Source organism: Saimiri boliviensis, chromosome 13, assembly GCF_048565385.1.
Source record: "Saimiri boliviensis isolate mSaiBol1 chromosome 13, mSaiBol1.pri, whole genome shotgun sequence".
Taxonomy (NCBI): Eukaryota; Metazoa; Chordata; class Mammalia; order Primates; family Cebidae; genus Saimiri; species Saimiri boliviensis.
The window spans coordinates 67,400,747-67,422,439 of NC_133461.1; the positions used below are offsets into that span (position 1 = coordinate 67,400,747).

Below are 21,693 nucleotides of genomic sequence, written 5' to 3' on the forward strand. Positions count from 1 at the left end.
CACACAGAGACTGGGGAAGGCTGTGCAGCTGTGCCCCTGCCACAGCCCCGGACCACAAAGAGCCTCAAAGTCCGGGCTCTGTCTTCTGCCCACCCTGCTTCTAGGCAAGGCAGGCCAACACGTGGAGGCCAGGGAACCATGAAAGACACATCTCCCTAGAGGTCGGTTGGATGGATTTCTTTGGTGCAAATTCTTGTATTAGAAATGACCCATTTGGGTTCTTTGGCCACCTGAAGAAATGGCAAGCCGTGGTGGGCAGGCAAACTGCCTCTCACTCCCCTGTTCTCAGGAGGAGCTAAAGGCCTCGTGGTGAAGGGAGTGAGGAGCAGCAGTTCTGTGGAGAGGTTTCCCTAGATGTTAGAACTCCCTCTTTCTAATTCTCTGAAACACTTATCCCCTTTTCTGTAGCTCATTCTCTACGTTCTTTTCATGCAGATTTCTGTTCATCAGTCCCTGGAACTGATGATTTATGTTTCTACTTCCTCTTGAATCTTTGGCTCAATTTCCTTCTGGTGTGCCTGTGAAGCCTGATCAACTTCGGTGCTCTCTATGTCCCAGATTCTCGCTTGGGAAGAGGACTCGATTCGGCTCCCAGTGCGACAATGGTCTGCAAGGACCGCTCTGTGGTGGAGCCCTTGTCTGCCTATTTTGTAGGGGTGCCCTGTTTTCCATGTAGGAACTCATTTCAGAAGTCTTTTCTCTGTTTTCTGGGTTGTTGTTTTTTTCCTCCTTCCTTCTCTTCTTTCTCTCCCTCTCCCTTTTTCCCTTGTTCCCTTCCTCCCTCCCTCTCTGTCTCTTTCTTTTCTTTTCTTTTTCTGTGCTAATTGTCCCAAGTGCAGCACAACAGAAACTGCTGGCTACGAACCTGCTGTGGGCCTCGGGGGCCTCGGGGCAGCATGGTGGATGGTGTAAGATGCAGTCATCCACAAGGTTCATTAATAGCTCAGTGCTTTGCTTTGGCCTGGGTGCCACAACACAGCATCATTCATAATTGAGGATTGCTGGCATGCATTCTGTAACATATCATGACTGTGCTAGGAAGTCCTGGCCCCCAAAACTCCCTGTGTCTGTGCTAGTCACCTCAGAGGTCAGACTCTTGGTGGGTGGCTCCTCTGGGCTGGGAGAGGAGAATGTTAGCCAAGGCCCTGGGAGTTAGGGGAGGGAACCCTGCGACTTCCTTCGGCTTACTCTGCCTGTTTTGCATAAAGCATCCTCTGTGAGATGGAAGGAAATTTATGAAGAATAACATTTTCCTAGAAAGAAACTTGCTGTGACTGAGATGGTATCAAAAATGTCAAAAGATAAATGAATTATGAAAAATAGCTAGCAGATGAAACCCAATTTTTTTTTTTATATTCCCACACCAGGAGGTATATATAGTTATGACTTAGCATTGCTTTAGACTTGGTAAAAGGACTTCCTAATTTGTAACTTTAGAGACTACTGCATCCTGTAGACAGTCAGGCGGCTTTCCAGACACTCTTCCTGGGTAACGTGCCTGCCTGGGGAAACCGCAGTTCCCCCTACTCTCACCTTGTCACTTACTCACTCGTTTCCCTCCCATACATCAAAACATCTCCCAGAGACAATCCACCCCTTACCAGAACTTCAAGGCAATGTACTACTTTTCCTGGTGCTTGCATTTAGGCATTCTCTCTAGCTAGGGATAGCAAATTTATTTTTTTCTCTCAAAATCCCTTTGGGCGTAACGCAGTGGGGAGGGAATGATCTTGGGGGAAGTGTGAGATTTAGTGTTCCTGAAAGTATTCCAAGTAGGCGACTCACTGCCTTTGCTAGTAAGAGTAGAGGCCAGGCCTGAGGCCACTGGGTTTGCTTCATTTAATATCATTTATCAATGAGGTCTCAACCAAACATTTTCAATTATTGGCCACTTGGTTCTGAGCTATTGGCCATCATTTTTTAAGAGGCTGCAAATATTCTTTGCGTTTCTCAATAAACTTGACCTAATTTTCTCATTAGGCATTTGATCTACACCTGAGAAGGTGTAAATGATTATGAAGTGAATGTAAAGGAAATAAACATGTGGCTTCCACGTCTGGAGCTTTAGTTTCTCAGGGTCTTAGTAGGAGAAGTCTTTGGGGCCTGGCACAGTGAATGGCCATTCTGGCTGGGAGAGAGGCAGAAGCAGTGCTTACTGAGCATCCTCCACAAGGTAGCAAGGTATCTTAGATGCAGAGAGATGTAGCGGGGATCCTGCAGAGAGCGGTGTGGGAGAGGAGTACCCTCACGCCTCCCTGATGTTAGAATCACCTGCACAGGTTAAACTGACATCCGTTCTTGGACCTTGCCCCTACAACAGAGTTTAGGGCCTGAGCCACGAGGATACAGCATCTCCGAGGTGCTCAGCCTGAGTGAATTTACAAACAGGCAGGCAAGATAAAGGGAGCCTGGAGGAGGAAATCATGACACTGGTATTGGGCATATTGAGTTTGAGGTGCCAAAGGATTATCAATTATAGTCCCTGCAGCCACCTGCCAGGGGTGAGAGGGAATTAAATCTGCTGGCACGGATAAAATTTATCATTGATGGTGACCCTCGTCATTGATGTTGACATGCATCACCCATGAGCTTGGTAGGAGAGACAGAGCCATCAGGGGAAAGATAAATCCTTGGGGCAGCTTTTGCTGCCAATGTTAAGTACCTCTCAAAGGGTGACTTCATATTTTGGGTGCACAGGAGTCCACGAGAGCATATCTGGCTTAGTTGGATGATGACTTATTTAGAACCTGGGGCTGCTCTCAGGCTACTTTTGAGGGAGAGCTCACATTAATTGATCTCCACTAAGAGGCAGGCCCTTTACACACACTCTGTGACCCTGAAACTCATCAGGGTCTGAGTTTCCCCAGGTGGATTCTGAGTTTGGTTTGGAACCTGGTGAATACCCTCTCCACACCCAAGGCAACCATGTCATTCAGAAGCCCAGAGCCTGATGACTGCTGAGAAGTGAAAGGGGACAGTTCTATCTTACAAATGGAACTTGGCTGGGAAGGGGACTAAGACAAGTCCAGAGGCATGGGGAGAGGCCCGTTATCTTTTTGGGTTCTACCTGGAGGCCAGATCATGTTGAAACCTCTTTTCCGTCTCCTCCTCTGTTACGGGAAACTGAAGCTGGTTCTGCAGCACTTTCCCAATTTTACACCCCTGCCTCCCGCCGCCAGAAAACTAGCAGCTGAAACTGGACTTGTCAGTGAATGACGACAATGCCTACCAAAGGCAGGAAGAACATGGGACAGACCCCCATGAGGAGTAAAGACGTGGATGGGGGCTGAGAGACTGAGGGAGGTGAGAGGCACGCAGAGGACACGACCCAGGGACGTATAGCGGTGGACACGGGCCACCTGGCGGGCTCCAGGCATCTGAGGCTGTACCCAGGCACTAAGCTTGCGGGTGCAGAGAATAGAACATGGCCACCTCTTTCAAGTCTCAACCTGGGGGCCTCTCTCTGGGCTGCATCCCATTGCTTGATCCCGGTGCAATATGTTGACTGATTGCTCTTCCAAAATCCAGGAATTTGCTGACTTGAGGCTGGGTGCCAGCCCATCTCTTGGAGAGCAAGCTGCCAGCTGTGTTACAGTGCCTTCTCATGGCCAGCCCACAGGGCCTTCCAGAATTCTTCTCCAGGAGCTCAGCTCTTTTGACCATGCCTGGGACTCAAGCCACATCCTCAGCTTCTTCTCTTGAGCCCCCCACCCGACCCTTGCTCTCTAGCAGCTCTTGGGGGAGGCACCACTCCCTCCATGGACTGACAATAGAAACACCTGGTTGGTTAGCTTGAGGTTTCCTGAGTGCAGTGGCGTTTCAGAAGCCCTTTCTCTCCTGACCTCAGTGTGGGTCAGAGAGTCTGGAAATTGGGGCCCAAAGCGATTAAAATTCCATCTGCAATTCCCATTCCTCTTGTGTGGTCACTGCCTGGGACATTTAGCTTCAGTTCCTTCCTTTTGAGCAAAGGATTGTAAATTAACATTTAGTATTAGCTGCAGACATTTTTTGTCTCCCTAATTCCTGCATATTGAGGAAGATGCTTGTGCTGTAGATGTGGAGACATGTGACATAGATGAGGTGGGCACACACCCCACATCCCTGAGAAAGGCAGGAACTCACCAAGTCCCAACCCCATAGCCTTTCAGAACCCACGGCTGGGCCTGAGGTGCAGAGCCGGGTTTGCCGCAGGGGCTTTGCTAAGAGATGCAGGAGGGCCAAGGCCCAGGAGGTGTGTCCTTGCTCATCACACACATGATTCTGCTGGTGTTACTGCATCGCTCAGAGGAATGAGAGTTAGAAATGTGAGTGTGTGGAAATAACTACTGGGGGGAAAAGACTTTGGGGAAAAATCTTCTCCCAAGTCATTAAAAAAAAAAAAAAAAAAAAAAAAAAACCAAAACCTTGAATCTCTCCATTTCCCTTTCTCTAAACACAATTCTTTTTTTTTTTATGTTGTGCACACCATTCATATTTACTGTTGAAATATTTTTGAAACCTATGGATTTGTTTATTTCACCTTGTGGCTTCTACTCCGTAATAGACACCTGCAGAAAGCATAAGACTATAGTGTTCAGATACCCACATTTCTCAGGTAAATTAACATTCCCATACTCCTTTGTGGCCAACATTAAATCTACAGGCAAAGACAAATGGAAAAGTAGGAATGACTAACAGGGACAGACTAGGAATGAGACACCCATTTATACTTTATCATTATCATAATGCTGGTACTTTACTTCACACCCCAAAAAGTTACTTGGAAGCAATCTTCTGTGTTTTCAGCTGTTTTCCCTTGTCTCTCCACATAACGACGGATCAGTAACTAGCAGACAGACTTTGGGATTTGGTCACATAGCATGGTGGTTACCTGCCACCAGGAAGCACAGGTGGTTCTGAGCATTGGCCATGCTCCACTGAGCAGCACTTACCCTGCGTGTCTGTCTCCACATTCGGAAGATGAGAAACGTAGTACCCAACCCTTGGGTTTGCTGTGAGCATGAATGAGATCGTCCACGTACAGCACTTAGCAAGGCGCCTGCCCCGACAAAAACTCCAATGCATGTTGTTTTCCCTGGGACCAAAGGACATGCAGCAGAAAGCACTCAGCCTCTCTGTTAAATGTGATTTTCTGGTGACTTCATCAAGGTTGCAAACAGAGAGACAACCTACATTCTGGAAGGTAATTTCTCCCCTTTACTTGATGCCTTCTGGCTGATCCAAGTGGTAGGCTTTCCCCGGGGAAGTCTGGTAATCTCAGTGGCTTAGGAAAGGGCTCCTCCTATGTGGGATTGAGAACCAAGGGGCCAAACCAAGGAGGGTCCCTGGGCTTGGCTTATCCACCTATGTAGGGCTGAGGGCCCCACAGGGTTCTGGGGTGAACCTTATGCTGTGCTGACGTGCAGGGATTTGAGAAATAAAGAGACAGGACACAGAAATACAAGGAAAATGCAGCTGGGCTCAGGGGGCCACATCACCTATAAGTGGAGTCAGGCGAGGCCCCGAATGTCCAGAAGCATGAGTATTTATTGTGTATAGGTTAGGGGGCAGGGCAGTGAGTGAAATCATCTTTAAGGATAGTGATAGGGTCGTGAGCAATAAAACATAGGGTCTACCCCCATTAGGTCACCTAGGCCAGGAGGTGGACAGTGCGCAGCAAGGGGCCTGTTCCCATCAAGGCAAGGGCCGTGTGCAGTAAGGGGTCCACCCCCATTAGGTCACAGAGGCTTGAAGGTGGGCCGTGTGCAGTGAAGAGGGTGCAGTGTGCAATACTTCTATCTATGGGCAAACTACTTATAAGATTTATAGGAGGATGCATATAAGATTTATAGGAGGTCACATAGCAGTGACAGAGCTGTCAAGGTTACCGCCACCTTCTGGCAGCTTCCAATGGGTTCTATGGGAAGATGCTTTTCAAGCAGCACAGTAGCAAGAGCTGATAAAGTTCACAGTCACCAAGGTGGATTGCCGTTCTGAGGGCAGCCTTCCACAAGAACTGGAGCAAGGTCCTACAGCTCCTTTATCAGGAGGGGTGGCTCTCGCCCCAAGCCTGCCATACAGTGGGTGTCTTTACGATACTGAACGCTGCCGCCTGGGCCATGGATTCTTGTCCTGGTATAAATGTTTTTCCCTGAAATCATGCTCTGTACTGTGTCTGCTCTAGGTATTCCTCCGATTATAAGCTGCTTATTCCTTAATTCATGCTCTGTACTGTGTCCACTCTAGGCATTCCTCTGATTATGAACTAAGATATAATTATATATATATATATATATATATATATATATATATATATATATATACATATGTGTGTGTGTGTGTAGGGAAATATTCTTTAGGCACTCATACCATCAACTATTATATGATTATATATAGAGGATTATATAAAGGGATTCTTCAAACCCTAATTCTATAAACTAATATATGATTGTATAAAGAATTATGTAAAAAGAAATTGCTGAGTAGTAACACTATAAAGTGAGATATTCTTCAAGCCCTAACTGTGCCAGGGTTCTGCTTAGCTATCCTTCCTCGGTGCCTATATGGGGGTTACCCACAGGGTGAGTAGAGCACGGGAGCTCCCCATGGCAGGGCGAAGCTGGAGGGCTGCCTTCCCTTTGACAGTAGCAGCTTTGAAGCACATTTGGGTGCTGTTAGTGTGAGCAGAATGGGGCGCTTGGTGAAGTGCAGGGTAAGATTTCACCAATTGCCAATGTCAAATGACGTCCCCCAAGTCTGATTTTGATTGGGATAGAAAAGATATCAAAACCGAATCTGTTAAAGCATTGATCTTAATAATAGTCATGTTTTCTGTATCACCCATATCTATAAGCATTATTTTACTCATACGAACTAATTTGCGAGATTATCAAGGAATATAGAAAGACCAGGCCACCAAGTACAAAAGGCTGATTCTGTGGTTTAGTATGAAACCTCAGAGGTCCTAGTGGTTTTTGGAGGGTTGTCCAATCGCCCAAGTTTGACCTGGGTGGCACTTTAGACCTGACACGCCTCTCAGTCTTAGAATACTCTCAGCTTTTGCAGCCATCTGACTCTCTGACCTCAGAGCCAAGGGGCTGGAGACAGAGCTGAGTGAGGTGCAGGGGTGAGTCAGCTCCATCACCCTCATTACTTGAGGAATTCAGTTATACTCTGTGTGGGAAAGGATGCAGGTTGAAAAATCATGGCACGTTTCCCTGTTGGAAGCTCATTAGCCTGGGAATAAATAACATGGAAGGCATAGAGGTAGGACAGAGGAAAATGGCTCACGAGTACCCAACGCCCCACCGACCATACCAAGCAGGCAGGTGAGAATCCAAGTTCGGGGCATGGTCTGACAAGTTGGGGTGCTCACTAGCTAGTCGCCAGACGACCACAGGAGCCTTTGGTGGACAAGCAGTGCCAGCAGGAGGGCTGGCCCGCAGGGCAGTCTGGCTTTCTGGGAAACAAGGCAAGTTCTGGCTCCACCACACCTTGGGCAAGTCTCTGACCCTCTTCTGTTTCCAACTGCTCATACTGTTAGCACAGGGTTTGATACATAATCATAAGAGCAAATATTGGAGCATTATTGATATTCTTATTAGTCTATCAGCTCCTGAAGCCATCTCCAGCAATCTTTCTCTGCCCTCTGCACATGGAGTAAGTGTTTGGGTGGGAGAGGCAGGCACAGTTCTATCTGGCTTTCCCTGAACACCTTAAGGAAACTCCAGCAGGGGTCAGGTCTGCAACGCTAGCATATTGCCGAAGTTCCTGGCTCCTTGAATTTCCCTCCAGGACGTTCTCTCTGCGAGCCTTTCTCTCCCCTTCCTCACTGTCTGGTTCAGTCCAATACTCACACCTGCCGTGCTTCTGGATGTCTGTGACAACCCTGCTGCGAAGCTCTCAGGTACAGAACTTAGTCTTAATGTGGAAGAAAACACACGGTTTCCCAAAAGTCTTACTGCAGGTTTAAACTGTAATGGTGTTAGAAGTCTAAATACTATTAACTTAGAAAAGGCAACATTGTAAAGCATAATAATTGAAACATTTAAGATATTAATTTCTTTGCTATGGACATTCAAGATGACCACTGTCTTGTGCTAGTGGCTCTAGTCCATTTTCAAACTGCAAACACAGAGAAGCAGTGGTCACCGGAAGGTCACCTGTGAAGATCCTTCAAAGAATATCCTGCGTGAGAAGGTCTGATGGAGACAGTGAACACCGAGGCCTCTGTCATGCCGCGGGTCTGGATGAACATCTAGTCATCGTCTTACATGCAGCCTAAAAGCTGAAATGTAATATTCAAATCTGCAAAGCTGAAGAAATGTGGAATAGTTAAATAAACTTCAAATGATGAGTTCTGTAAGTTTGCAGCATTTATATTTCTGATTTGGGACACATTGTAGATAGCTCAATACTGAGTTACGTATCTTAAAAAGTCAGAAGAAAAATAAAGAACAACACAAAGAAGTAAAAAATAATAAGAAAGATAAAAACAGATTTATAAACTAGAAAGCCAATAAACAATAGGGAAAACCACTTAACTACTCTGAAAATCCTAAAAAATAGACTAGTAGGCAATAATGTTCAATAAAAATATGTGGGAATGTAACCACAGACGCATTTGTCTTAAGACAACACTTTGATTAAGAATAATATTTTAATTTTTTAAAAATGCCCTTTATTCGAAACAATGTAGACTCTGAGAACCAATCATTTTTGTGCACTGTTTGTACCAAGTGCTTTTATGCTAAATACTTAATCTAACTAGGCCAATGTAATTTCAGACAGTTATCTCTGTGAAATTCAACGTATTCTTCCCTCATTCCATACTGTGCTTACAGACTCTGTGTAGGAGAATTCTGGGCAGGTAAAGGGAGTGGCATCCTAGAGCTTGGCACTTCCTCAATCGCTCCCTATCACATCCCCCACAAGCAAACAAACAAACAAAAGAAATGCAGATGAGAACCAGGCCAGGACAAAGCTGGGCTCCAAGGAGTGACAGGATGCCTGCAGGATAAGCTCATCACAGGCCGGAGAAGAGAGGAGCAAGGTTGGCCTGGCCTGGCAGAGCCAGGGTCAGGTCACCCACACAATGACAGCCCCTGGACCCTTGGAGGGCAGTTTTCCCATGCTCGTTGGTGAGCAAGGGGCTGTGCAGGGCTGGGCCTGTGAACTCTCCAAAGTGACAGGTTGACACTTCCTCCCAGGATCAGGCCTGGTGCTGCATCGGCCCTGAGAAGAAGCTGCTGGGGAGAGAGTCCACGTGGCACAGACCAGCTGCTACTCGGAAGAGACAGCCCAAACAGAGTGGGCGAGGAGACAGAGCAGAGGTCTCAGGAAGGAAGGGCGCACTTGGGAACCAGTGGAAACCACAGTGGCGGGGCCTCTAGAGTTGTGACACTGGAAGAACTTCCTACCCTAAGGTCAGGGAAACAAATGTCCCTGCAGAGGAGCAACAGAAAAGGACCGTGTGTCAATCCAACACCAAATGTGGCTGGTGAAAAAGAATAAGGGGTGGGATCACGGCCACTGTTTCAGAATGAACTAACGTAAATTCGTAAAAAATAGAAGACATGAAAGAACAGTAAAAATCAGAATTAGAAAACTCAAAAATGAGGCAGAATTCAGGAAGAAATTAATGATAAAATAAAACATGGTTTCAGAAAGGATGACTCAGTCAGAAGGACAGCGAGGGGACAAATGTCACAGATGTGGCAAGGGAAGGGGTCACCTTACTGACAAGGCTAATCGACCCAGGTCAGCAGGACCAGGAAGCTGTTGCCACCCAGCCGGGCAGGAAGAATGTGTTGGTGCTCAGGGGATCATCCCTCTTTGGTGCTTGATGCCCAGTTTGAATGACGAAGAGGCAAAGCTGTAGCCGGGACCTGAGGAGGGCTTGAAACCAAGACCTCGGGACCCTCAGCTTTAGGTCTGGCTGATCCCGCCAGGACTGCTGGCCACGGGTGAAGGGATCTTGAAAGGGTACAGGAGGGCTGGGTGATGAGTCTCACTTTGACTGTGAAACCAGCTATGGGCAGGCCTGTAGCTCCTTTCGCTTTGCTCTTTCCTTGCAAGAGAGGTAAGATCTCACAGGCTTACTCTAGAAGCCAGTGTTCTAGGGTAGACAGTGATGGTACTGTGATCTCCTAGGATCCCCTATGGACACCTACATGCCCATGACTGCCCCTGTCCCTCAAAGGTAAAAACCTCTAGTCTGCAGGGAGTTGCCTCGTGAAAGGTTAAGTCCTTGCCCCGGGGATGGCTATGACAATGGCTTGCTGGTGTGGGATCCCAACACCCCTGGCTTAGCTTGGGATAAGGGAAGGGCCACCCTGGCTTCAGGGCTCAGTTGCAACTGCAGCTCTTCTCTGCCTGGTCCTGCCTTCCTCCCTGACCTGTATAATCTGTGATCACTGCCCTAAAATGACCTCAGGTAGTGCTGTTTCAGAGTTTATCTCTAAAGAACCCAATCTAAGGTAGCAGCAGGCTGCTTGGCTGGGGTGGGCACCCTTTGAGGCTTAGCATGTTGTTGTTTAGGGCTTGATGATCCCTGATGGCGTCAGATACAGCAGGCTTGGGGAGGGTGAGAGACCCATTTGTCCAGGTCTGCCAGGACCAGAAGCCAGGCTTTGGCACTCTGTGTGTGATTTCCAGTCCAGCACACCCAGTCCTGAAAGGAACTCCTCTTTGCCCAGCACTCTTTCCTGAAATCTGTTCCTCTCTTACACATCTGGAGACTTTTGCCTTACACCCTGAAAATTGTTTTCTTGAGGAATATTTTAATTCTGGTATCCTCTGGCCTTTACATTTTCTTCTCATAAGTGTTTTGCTATGCCTAATCTTTCCTCAATGAGCTACAGTTTGCTTTCTGGAAATTCCTATTGACTTTTTTTTTAAAAGAAAGAACTTATAACCAGATATGCCCCATGATTCTTTGTGTTGTTGGGAAATCAGACCATCATGCCAGTTCCACTACGTGGTTTGAGTTTATTGTTGCAATGCTGGAAGCAGTTTATCTCCGCAGGGGGAAGCATGCTGGCTTTCACAGCATAAGAATAAATATGCAGTAGTTAATTCCGTAGAACACACGATATCATTTGAAGTCTACTACTTTTTAAAAAGCTCCATATTCACTGTAATTGTTTCCTTTTTGGAAATTATTTTATTATTGTTTCCTGCTTATATGAGAAAAACAAAACAAAACAAAATAGAACCAGCAAGAAGTGGATTTTTGATTCAGTTGATTTAAAAAAAAAACTCTGCCCATTGTATCAAAAGCAATCTGTTTTCTATTTCATGCAAAAAGCCCAAATAAGGAGTATTCTTAAAATGACTTTGCAGGATGTGCTTTATTTGAAATCAGCCCTGAACCCAAACCACACAGGATCAATTTTTTGACATATTCTAGTCCATTCAATGATTCTTCTCAGAAACTGTATCTTAATATGGAATGAAAACTACATTTCAATCATAAATTTTTCATGCTACATTGTTATTTAATGAAGAGGTTGTATTACCAATAATAATAATTTAAGAAAAGGCCATTTTTATTTCCCCAAGCTCAATATACATATTTCTTTCATAATTATGAACTTAAAAAACCCGTCTCAGATGTAAAAATGTGAATTGGAATATGTAAACTCTTGGATATACCTGAAAAACAGGAAGGAAAATGTCACATACTGGAAAAACCATTGCCTTAAATCATGGAAATGAGAAAAAGCACGTCGAGGGACGGGAAAGGCAGAAGAGCGGTCCTGACCTCAGTTTTTGAAGAGTTACAAAGTCAAAGTATTCCAGGTCCCACTGGGTTGGCCTGTTTACTCTTCTGCCTCACATCCGTTTGCTCGGGAGACAGCAGCCCTCCAGAATGGTTGTCCTCATTGAAGCCGGTCACGGCTGGACCCCAACAAAGCAGGTGTCCACATCATTTGTTTTTCTGCTTTTTTTTTTTTTTTTTTTTTTTTTTCCTGAGAAGTCACTGGTGTTTAATGGAAAGGTATCTTATTAGTCCTTAGTTAAGATAAGGCAGTAAGAGTATCACTAATGTTATGTTTTTGCTTAGAATGAGGCTGATCCTTCCACTGGCATCTTCATGGGCAATTAGTTCCTTCTCTTTTGCCCCTAGAAACACGGGTAGGAGTGTCCGCCCCCTATTGCTGTTGCATATTCTGAGTGTGTTGAAGGCTCCTCTAGTCTCATCAGAGCAGCTTCCCCAGTGGGATGGAGTGCTGTATATTGCATTGTAGCCTCTCTCCAGGAAGGGTGCAGTCCCCACAGAGGAAAACACAAGCATCTTTCCTTCTGACTTCTCTTTTGTTTCTCTCAGGGACTGGGCCCGTCAATGATTCCTTCATATGGTCCATCAGAATACAAGACACTGTTGACTAAAACATAAAGCAAGTAGCCCTGATCTCAGAGAAATGGAGTGACACATAATATTTTCAACAGTGCCTTAACTTGCAAGGTAGCTTTTACTGTAAAAGGATATCAGCTCCTTTTGTCTACCTGTCAGAAGAGAAGCAAACCATTTCCATCGAACTAGAAATGCTTAGCTCTTATGAGAATATTGTGCTTTTTAAAAAATTCAAATGTTAACATTATTTGCAGTCTGTGTTCTAAGGTTTCAATTTGTTTTTTCTCTAGTCCATTTGATCATTGTTTCTGGTGAGCGATACAGGAATATTAATTTGGCATAGAGATCTTCTTCTAGTTCCAGTTCTCCTGTTTCTCGAACTAAAAAAATATCTGTGCACAACTTCAAAATTCGATCCACATTTGGAAGCTCTTCAAACATGATGGAGTGAGAAATCCCACTGAAGAATTCACGGACAAATTTCCCAATCACAAGGACAACTGAAGCATATAATCCCATAATACTGAAAAAAACAGCAAGTAGAAATTGCATATAGCAGTTAAATATGGTTCATAAAGCATGTCTAAAAGAAAAAATAATATTATTTTCCCTCAAATTCCGTAGAAGAAATAACCATATCAAATCTTATCTTTTTTTCCTTTTGGTTAAAAAATTGACTTTTTCTATAATTAAAAGGATAATTCATGTTCTTTGTAAAGAAAATAGAATTGTGTATTACAGAACTATTAGACCTGAAAAATGAAAGTCCTTTACAATATCACATTCTGAAAATAATCAATGCCAACTGTTTCATGTATGAACTTTAGGTGGTTTTATTACATATATTAAATGTATAAACCATATAATATATTTGGTAGAAATATAATTATATATAATTATCTTCTTTCCTTTTAGAAATACTGTCTTTCTCAGAGATTAATTTTTATAATAAAATTCTGGGTGCAAATAGTTTCTTATGAGGCTAACTTTGAGAAATACATTTTATATTTGTGTCTTTGGGGATGTGTGTGTCCTAGGATTTAAGCATCAAAACATTATGAAATGGTTCAGAAGTTCAAAACTGAGATGTCTAACAGATCCATCTGCTAAGGTTTAGAAGGAAATCTAAGCAGAAAAGTGATTATTTCTATGACAATTTCTAAATATAAACACTGAATTGCATTAAACTGTGCCATAACAGCAAGATGCGGAGTGAAGAAGCCATATGCCTGGGCTGTGTGAGTCACACTTGGCGTTTTGATCTCTATGGGACTCTGGTGCCTCATTTTTTGAAATGAAGGGCCAAGGATGTGTGCGTTTTAATATTACAGCTCTAAAATTAGAATATGCAAAGAAGATAAAAGGCTTCCCAACTTTATATGATAAAAGGCTCTCAACTTTATATGATACAGAAGTGGACTCATGTAACTGTGAATTGTTCAATGAGTCCTTACCCATAGCCAGCCAGGAACCCCAGACTTGGGGGACTGACTTTGTCATTGAAGACCACCAGTTCCAGGGCCTGTGACTCCGGATTGTATATTCTGTTCCCAGTCAGGTTGAGAACCCACCACTCACTGTTATATTTAGTTGTATTGTCTCTGGACAAAATGATGGTAATATCCATGAAATTATTTTCTAGAAGGGTAGAAACACAAAATCAAGTCAGCATGAGAATTTTAGGATTCAATGCAACAGTTTTCGGATGGCGAAACCTGGTTACCAACTACAGCATAAGGTTCCAGGATGAGAAGGATGCGTGGATATACTAACAGTGTGAGTGGGCCAGGAACAGTGGGCCCACAGTGGAGGATTCACCACCTGAGCAGCTGAGCTGATAATCCCAAATAGCTGTAGACATTTAAAAACCCAAATCACTGACTCATGATTGAACCAATTCATTACCAGAATTTATTGAATGTCTTAAAGGAGGAAGGCACTCAATTAGGTACTAAGGGGTTCCAAAATTGCATATAACATTGTTCCTTATCTCCATGGGAAAAGACTATGCACACAACAGCTACCATAGGGCCAGCATTGACAACATCTGTTGGCTTGGAGAGAACATTTCTGCTTAGTATGATCCGTGGGTGATTCACAGAGGAGATAACTTCCAAGCTGAGATTGGCCAAGTGAGAACTTCAACAGGTGAAATTGAGTGAGGAGAGGAGATCACTTCAGGAAGAGTGATGGCATGCAGCTCAGCAAACCTCTGAGAACTATAATATCGGGTCAATGATTGCTTTCCTTGGAATTTAGGGTGAAAGCAAAAGACTTGTAGAAGATAGGGGAAAAAAGCTTGTAGTGACGTTACATAGGTCCTTCTAAGAAGATATCACTCCTGCCAATGGTGCTGTTGCTTCTCCTGAGAAACATGGTGGTGAACTGTAAACTCTTTGAAGGTGGGAACCACATCAGCATCATTTCATACTGAATTCCTAGATCGGGGTATCTCATCTTTTGGCTTCCCTGGGCCACCATGGAAGAAGAAGACTTAACCTTAGGCCACACAGAAAATATACTAACACCAACGATAGCTTATGAGCTGAAAAAAGGTCATACAAAAAAAACCTCATATGTTTTAAGAAAGTTTACGGATTTGTGTTGAGCCATATTCAATACTGTCCTGGGCCGCATGCAGCCTGTGGGCTACGGGTTGGACAAGCTTATCCTAGATGGTAGGAATCCAAGAATGGTGCTTGACAAAAAATATTCTATGGCATAGAAGGATGGATCAATGAAGAAGAGTAAGGCACAGCATGATCCTGTTAGAGCCAAAGTCCTTATCAAGGAAGAACGTGAACAACACAGAACCCACAGGAACAGGAAGAATGATGGTTCTAAAGTCCAGAGACAGCTATAAGGAGGAAACTCAGGAGCTTGCAGCACAGAGTCACCATGGGAAGAGCTTGTGGAGGGACAGAGTTACTTCATGGGGAATGACTAATTGTTGAGTAATCTGCATGTACAGATGAAACATTTCTAGAACCATTCCTGGCTGAAAGGGAAATAGCAAACTTCTCAATGCATCTTGCAAATACCTTGCAAGACATACTTATTTACTGCAGAGGAAGAAAGATGTGTGGATGTGGGGCCCAGCCTGTGTCCATCCCCAGGGCACTCCACTGGGCCTCTTCCAGCCCAATCTCTGTGTGGCTTTCAAAACCTTACTTATGTCTGTGTCTTTCCAGCTAAACACAGCATTCCAGGCTCCAGTGCCTGGCCTACAACCTGGTGCAGAGTGAACAGCCCATGTTGGAGAATGAATGAATGTGCGCCAGATAACTGCATTGGTTTTCCACATTGTCTAGATCTATACATCTGCTTCTGGTTCAAGCCATGAAGTCAAGCAATTCTTGATAATTAATAGAATCCAGAAACAGGAAACATGAAATTATACCATCCAAATTACACTGAGAAAATTCAATCACTAAAGTGCCACTACTGATACTTACTAACCCTTGGAATGAATCAAGTACACTTCATGGTATCTTTTTACTGTTCTTATTGTGAGGGGCAGACATATTTAACAATGTATGAGGCGGTTTTCTGTCAGTAATCTGGCTGCTAATAGAAACAAGTCAATAGTCTAATTAATCAGTACTATAAGAAACTTGGTGTGAATTTAAGTCAATCAAGTTCTATATCAATGGAAAAGAGAAAATGAAGAATGTGGCTCCCAGCTGAGTGAGTAACTCCTTTGGGTTAGTAAAGGAAGGCAGGGGTTTTACAATTCTTGACTCACAGGAAGAGATAACTAGGAGGTAGTTTGATGAAGGCCCCAAACACAAACTGTTGACATTGAATAAAAGTAGGATTTTTCAAAATTCTGAAACCAATTTTTCTCATTCTTACCAGATAAAAGTTGCTTTATGGGTTTTGAGTTAGAATCACTAGGTGCTTTCACATAATATGGATAGATCTTTTCTATGGTCCTGTATATTAAGAAAAAAAGATATAATTATGTTTTAGTTGTTTTATCCACCTAAAATTGATTTTCTTGTTATTTTTGACCTCATATCACCAAATAATGGTGAAAGTTTCATATATCTGTACAATATGTAGACATAGTAATTTACAGGTTTCTGTTACAATCAAAACTCTCTGATGCTGAGCAAATTCACTGAGCTTTATCTGGATCCATATGTAAGTCTGTACAACAAGCTAGGTGATGGCTTACAAACAGCCACTGGCCTTTTCCCATTTCTGTGGCTTGTTTGTGAAGCCAAGGTACTCTCTTTCTTGCTTGGATCCTCTAATTCTTATCCATACCATTGAGCACTCTTTAAATTTTAATTTTTAGATTTTCAAACATATCTATAATCAACCTGATATGGTTTGGCTATGTCCCCACCCAAATCTCATCTTGAATTGATGATCCCCATGTATAATGGGAGGGGCCAGTGGGAGATAATTGGATGATGTGGCAGGTTTTCTCATGCTGTTCGCATGATAGTGAATAAGTCTCACGAAATCTAATTGTTTTATAAAGGGCAGTTCCCCTGCACACACTTGCCTACCGCCATGTAAGATGTACCTTTGCTCTTCCTTCACCTTCTACCATGATTGTGAGGCCCCCCTGGCCCTATGGAACTGTGAGTCCATTAAACCCCTTTCCTCTGTAAATTACCCAGTCTCAGGTATGTCTTTATTAGCAGTATGAGAATGGACTAACACACAAATAGATTGCATGAACTGATCCAGAGGACAGTGAAGGGCAAAGAGAGCTGGTGATCTGGACCTCGAGTGACCTCTGCCTCCCACAAGCCCAGTACCTTGGATATGTTCTCATCTGGGAAGTGATGGGGGAGTATGTGACAATCTCCAAGGGCCCTTCAATTTTAGTGAGTTGCAAAACACATCTTAGTCCGGGAACACTTCTAATGCCTGCACCATGGTGGTCTGTATATTCCATGCATTAAAATGGGGGCAAGGCAGACAAGAGGACAAAACTGGGGGCATTGTTGGTGGATGTCTGAACTATTTTGTTTAGCAGTTTTAGACTCATATCATTTTTTTTCTTGCTAGTTCATATATTAGGATTTAAACATCTCAGCTTGCATCTGCTGGAAGTGGACTACATAAGTGTCAGGATAATACTTTGAGATATATACTGTTTTTTTTCCTAAATTTTCTTTTATCCCTGTCCTCTTCAACCCTCTACCCTCTGCCCCATTCAGAGACCCAGGGGCAGGAATAATAGTAGAAAAGGGTCTCAGAGGGTCTTTGCCTGGCTTTCAGTGATTTATGGTCAGATAAGAGCAAGATTTGCCAATCAGAGATGCGACCAATTCTTTCTGTGCCAGAGAGTGGGAGGAGATTGTGCTTGACACTAGTGACTTCCTAAGAAGGAACCTTGAGTCTCACCTCCTTCAACTGAAGGTGGACAGGTGAAGTGGGTACCCATGATCAGGTGGCAGACATGAATGACAAGAGATCTGGGTCATTTTAGTGCAGTCCTATGTCCCATTCCTGAGTAGGGACCTTGGAGGCAGCAAGAACCCAGTATCCCCTGGGACAGGGAGAATGGGGCACCACTGGTCACATGGTGGGCCAAGTAAACCCAGGTGGACCTGCCAGAGCTCCCATACCTCCAAATGGCATGAGAATCAGCATGACGATTATTAGTGTGCCCCAAAATGGGTCTCAATAGCTGAGGGAGAGAGCCTGGAAGAATCATATCTCTCTCAATGGAAGCCCAGTGGGCCAGCACTTTCCATGCCCTGATAAGCTTCCTGGAGCCTGGCACCATACAAACCCTTGTATTTATTTATTATTTATTTATTTATTTTTGAGACGGAGTCTTGCTCTGTAGTCCAGGCTGGAGTGCAGTGGTGCGATCTAGGCTTACTGCAACCTCTACGTCCTGGGTTCAAATGATTCTCGTGCCTCAGCCTCCCAAGTGGCTGGGATTACAGAGACATGTACCACCATGCCCAGCTAATTTTCGTATTTTTAGCAGAGACAGGATTTCACCATGTTGGCCTGGCTGGTCTTGAACTCCTGACCTCAGGTGATCCAGCCATCTCAGCCTCCCAAAGTACTGGAATTATAGGCATGAGCCACCATGCCTGGCCCCAACCCATAGACATAACCCTGGGGACAGTGGACAGAAAACTCAACAGCTGAGATTAAGTTTCTTTAATCTTGCAAAATGAGGCCTCCAAATAGAAATTCACTTTGTGTTACCAAATAATGAAGTTGCATTTTTCATACACATGAATCCATAGATGGACATTTTGTACCAGCTGCCTATAGCTAACAAAACTCTATTATAAACAGGAAAAATAAACTTACACTGGTGTTTTTGAACTTTCCGTGTTGTTGCCTGCTATCATTTTAGCAATGTTCTTTCGAGTACTATTTTGAAGAGTAAAAGAAAGCTTATCTGTTGCTATTTCTGCTTTTGCACCGAGACTTAAGTTTCTGTGAAGAAAAAAAAAAGCTCAATGTCAGTGATTATTCAGAAGTCTAGAAAAGAAATTTACAACATATTTAACTCTTAATTTGATTAATTTCACCAAGTTTTCAGTGGGTCTACAATTGTCAGTCTCGACCCTTTCAGTCCATTTCACCTCAATGCTCAGCTTCTTAGACAACCAAGTTAATAGAATCCAGGGAGGCTACAGATACTTTTAAAACAGAGTTGAAGGTGGGAAAGAGGAGGAGCCTGCTGACCAAAAGAGAAGCCATCTCCCATCTTGATGTTTTAATATGAGTTTCTAAAATATTATTTTATTAACCCAATGATGTTAGTCTTCGCGGCAAGAAACAGACTCTATGTGTTAAAAGGAATATTCAATCAGAATTTGAATTTTAATCGTTTTGTTGTTGTTGTTGTTTTGATAGCTCTCATTTTGTGCAGAATTGGATATGAGGAATTTGAGACACTTAAAAGGAGAAAGTGGGATTGAAGAAATTCTTTACATTCTAAACAGCCCCGCTTTTTTTTTTTTTTTTTTTTTTTTTGCTATTTCCTTGTACATTTTAGATTCTAGAAGGCATTCTTCTGAATCTGTCACACTTCTTTCTTAATTCTAATTAAGAAGCTGGTCTCATAGACCCAAATGAATCTACTACTCACCTACCCAGATAAGCTTGCTTAGAGTCCTAAATCTCAAAACTGTAATGAAAGAACTAGGCTAATCAACTAGTATATTATGTTGAGGTTTCCAAAACTGCGTCACTAACCTGTTGGGCTTTGGATGGAGTATTTGGATGTGAGAACTTCTGCTAAGATATGATCTTTCTACCAACCCAAGGAAAATCAAAGCAGGGGCCACTGGCTCAGGCTGGGCAGGCAGGACCCTCAGGAAGTCTCCCTCTTTGGAGACAGCCAAGCTGCCTTCTCATGTCACACTTGGGGAGAGGGTCAGGTAGGGTTTCCCCAGCATTGGTGGAATGCAAGTGATAATCTGGGTCTCAAGAGGGTGAAATTTCTTTTTCTTTCTTTCTTTCTTTCTTTCTTTCTTTCTTTCTTTCTTTCTTTCTTCTTTCCTTCCTTCCTTTCCTTCCTTTCTTTATTTTTATTTCTCTTTCCTCTTTCTTTCTTTCTATCTGTTTATTTCTCTTTTGATGAACTCTTTCTCTGTTGCTCAGGCTAGAGTGCGTGGTGTGATCTTGGTTTGCTGCAGCCTCCGCCTCCCAGGTTGAAGCAATTCTCCTGCCTCTGCCTCCTAAGTAGCTGGGATTACAGGCATGAGCTACTACCTCCAGGCTAATTTTTGTGTTTTTAGTAGAGAGAGTTTCGCCATGTGGACCAGCTGGTCTCAAACTCATGGCCTCAAGTCATCCGCCTGCCTTGGCCTCCCAAAGTGCTAGGATTACAGGTGTGAGTCACCACATCTGACCTGAAATTTCTTTGTCATTAAGACGAAACTTTAGCATTTTCATGAAAATTGTTAAATTTCGCCCAGACTGTTTCATTTTGTAAATCGTCACCTTGCCTCTCGTCTCTCTACCTCTCTTTCTTGCTCACAGAACTCACTGCCAGCCTCTCTTTAAAAACTAAAGTTATTGTCTAGAATAATCCAACATTAAAATAGATAATTTATTTGGATTTCAGTTTATAAGAAGCAAGATGTTGATTTTTTGGAGACTTACACTTACATTCAAATTCTTTTTCTGCATTGAAACAATTTTGGATTTTTTAAAACCACATATTAATTTAAATCAACTTTCAAACCACTAGAAATCTGTCTTCATTTATAGTGTTCATGTGAAGGCACATGGTCAAGTCTTGCTGCATCAGAGCTAGGAGAGGCCCTTCTGTCTCAGGTGAGCATCACTCACTTCCTTTTCCATGGAAGATTATGGACAGTAAAATGTAAGACCCCTGAGGAACATCTAAGTGGAGAGGCTCCCTGTGGTAGATTTATAATAGTACTATAAGTGATGCACGAGGCACGTGTTCAGAGCAATACTCTCTTGCATTACAGTAAGAGAACCATCTGAAATTTAAATGTTAATTGTTTCACGAATTGTACATTAAGGTAATAAAATGCAGTGGATTTTGAAATGCCAAACAAACAAACAACAACAACAAAACCCAAAACCAAAATGCTAAAGTTAGCTAAAAACAACAAAAAAGGGAAACTGAGATGTTCTTAGTCTGGTTGGTGATTCCTGAGCAAGCCACTATTTAATAAACAAAAACGTTAGCTTTGGCATTGAAGGTAAGTTTCCAATGCTGTAATGACAAAGTAAGACCCACGTTTATCTAAAGTTTCCATTCTTCCATCCCACCACACACTCCACCCCCAACTCCAAGTTTAGACTGGGGAAAGGGAGAAATTATGCATGGAAATACAGTAACTACCTCTGAATACTCCACGAGAAAACGACAGAGAAGCTACTATTGGGATCCAGGAGTTCGTGTATCATTTTCTCCTTACTGGGTGGGCTGATAGTCCACAAAGAATTTGAGTTTCCTTCCAGTTCTGCTACTGTTATGTCTTCTTTTTCATAATTTTCCAGAAATTGCATAGCACCCTGTATGTGCACAAATGCACATGCATAAATAGATTATACGCATCATGCTGTATAAAGCAAGCAGTTACTCTTCCTTTTAACTGACAGTATGGAAAAAGTTTCTCTTTTTGAAGGGTTTTTCTTTTTTTTTTTTAAATAATGGATGTTCCTGAGTGTTCCGCTGCAATAATTCAGCTTCCTTATCCACAGGTATGGACAGTTTCCATTTACACTGCCCAACCCAGTGGTTGCTACCAGCAATACAGCTACAGAATCATTTCAGTTAAACAATTAAGGAAAAACAGATAATTTAGTGTGATTTTTCCTTTCCACCAAAAAGGAAATGTTATCACCTATGGGGGAATGTCCCTTTTATGACAGAGACA

General features: G+C 43.2%; 1 protein-coding gene across 4 annotated transcripts in view; it reads right to left on the reverse strand.

Annotated features, from left to right (window-relative positions):
- Window positions 1-11,197: 11,197 nt before the first annotated feature.
- The window catches only part of PIEZO2 (piezo type mechanosensitive ion channel component 2), a 442,776-nt gene continuing 432,280 nt past the window's right edge, over window positions 11,198-21,693 (reverse strand). For 2 of the 4 annotated variants that reach the window (XM_074383781.1, XM_074383780.1), the window contains 5 exons: window positions 21,156-21,328; window positions 18,635-18,763; window positions 16,193-16,272; window positions 13,792-13,975; window positions 11,200-12,860 (listed from right to left, as the gene is read on the reverse strand). In XM_074383781.1, coding sequence (XP_074239882.1) covers window positions 12,608-12,860; window positions 13,792-13,975; window positions 16,193-16,272; window positions 18,635-18,763; window positions 21,156-21,328 — 819 coding nt within the window. In that variant the 3' untranslated portion in view covers window positions 11,200-12,607. Of the gene's footprint in view, window positions 12,861-13,791; window positions 13,976-16,192; window positions 16,273-18,634; window positions 18,764-21,155; window positions 21,329-21,693 lie in introns of all 4 variants that reach the window. The other 2 variants (XM_074383783.1, XM_003924854.4) reach the window with 2 other exon arrangements.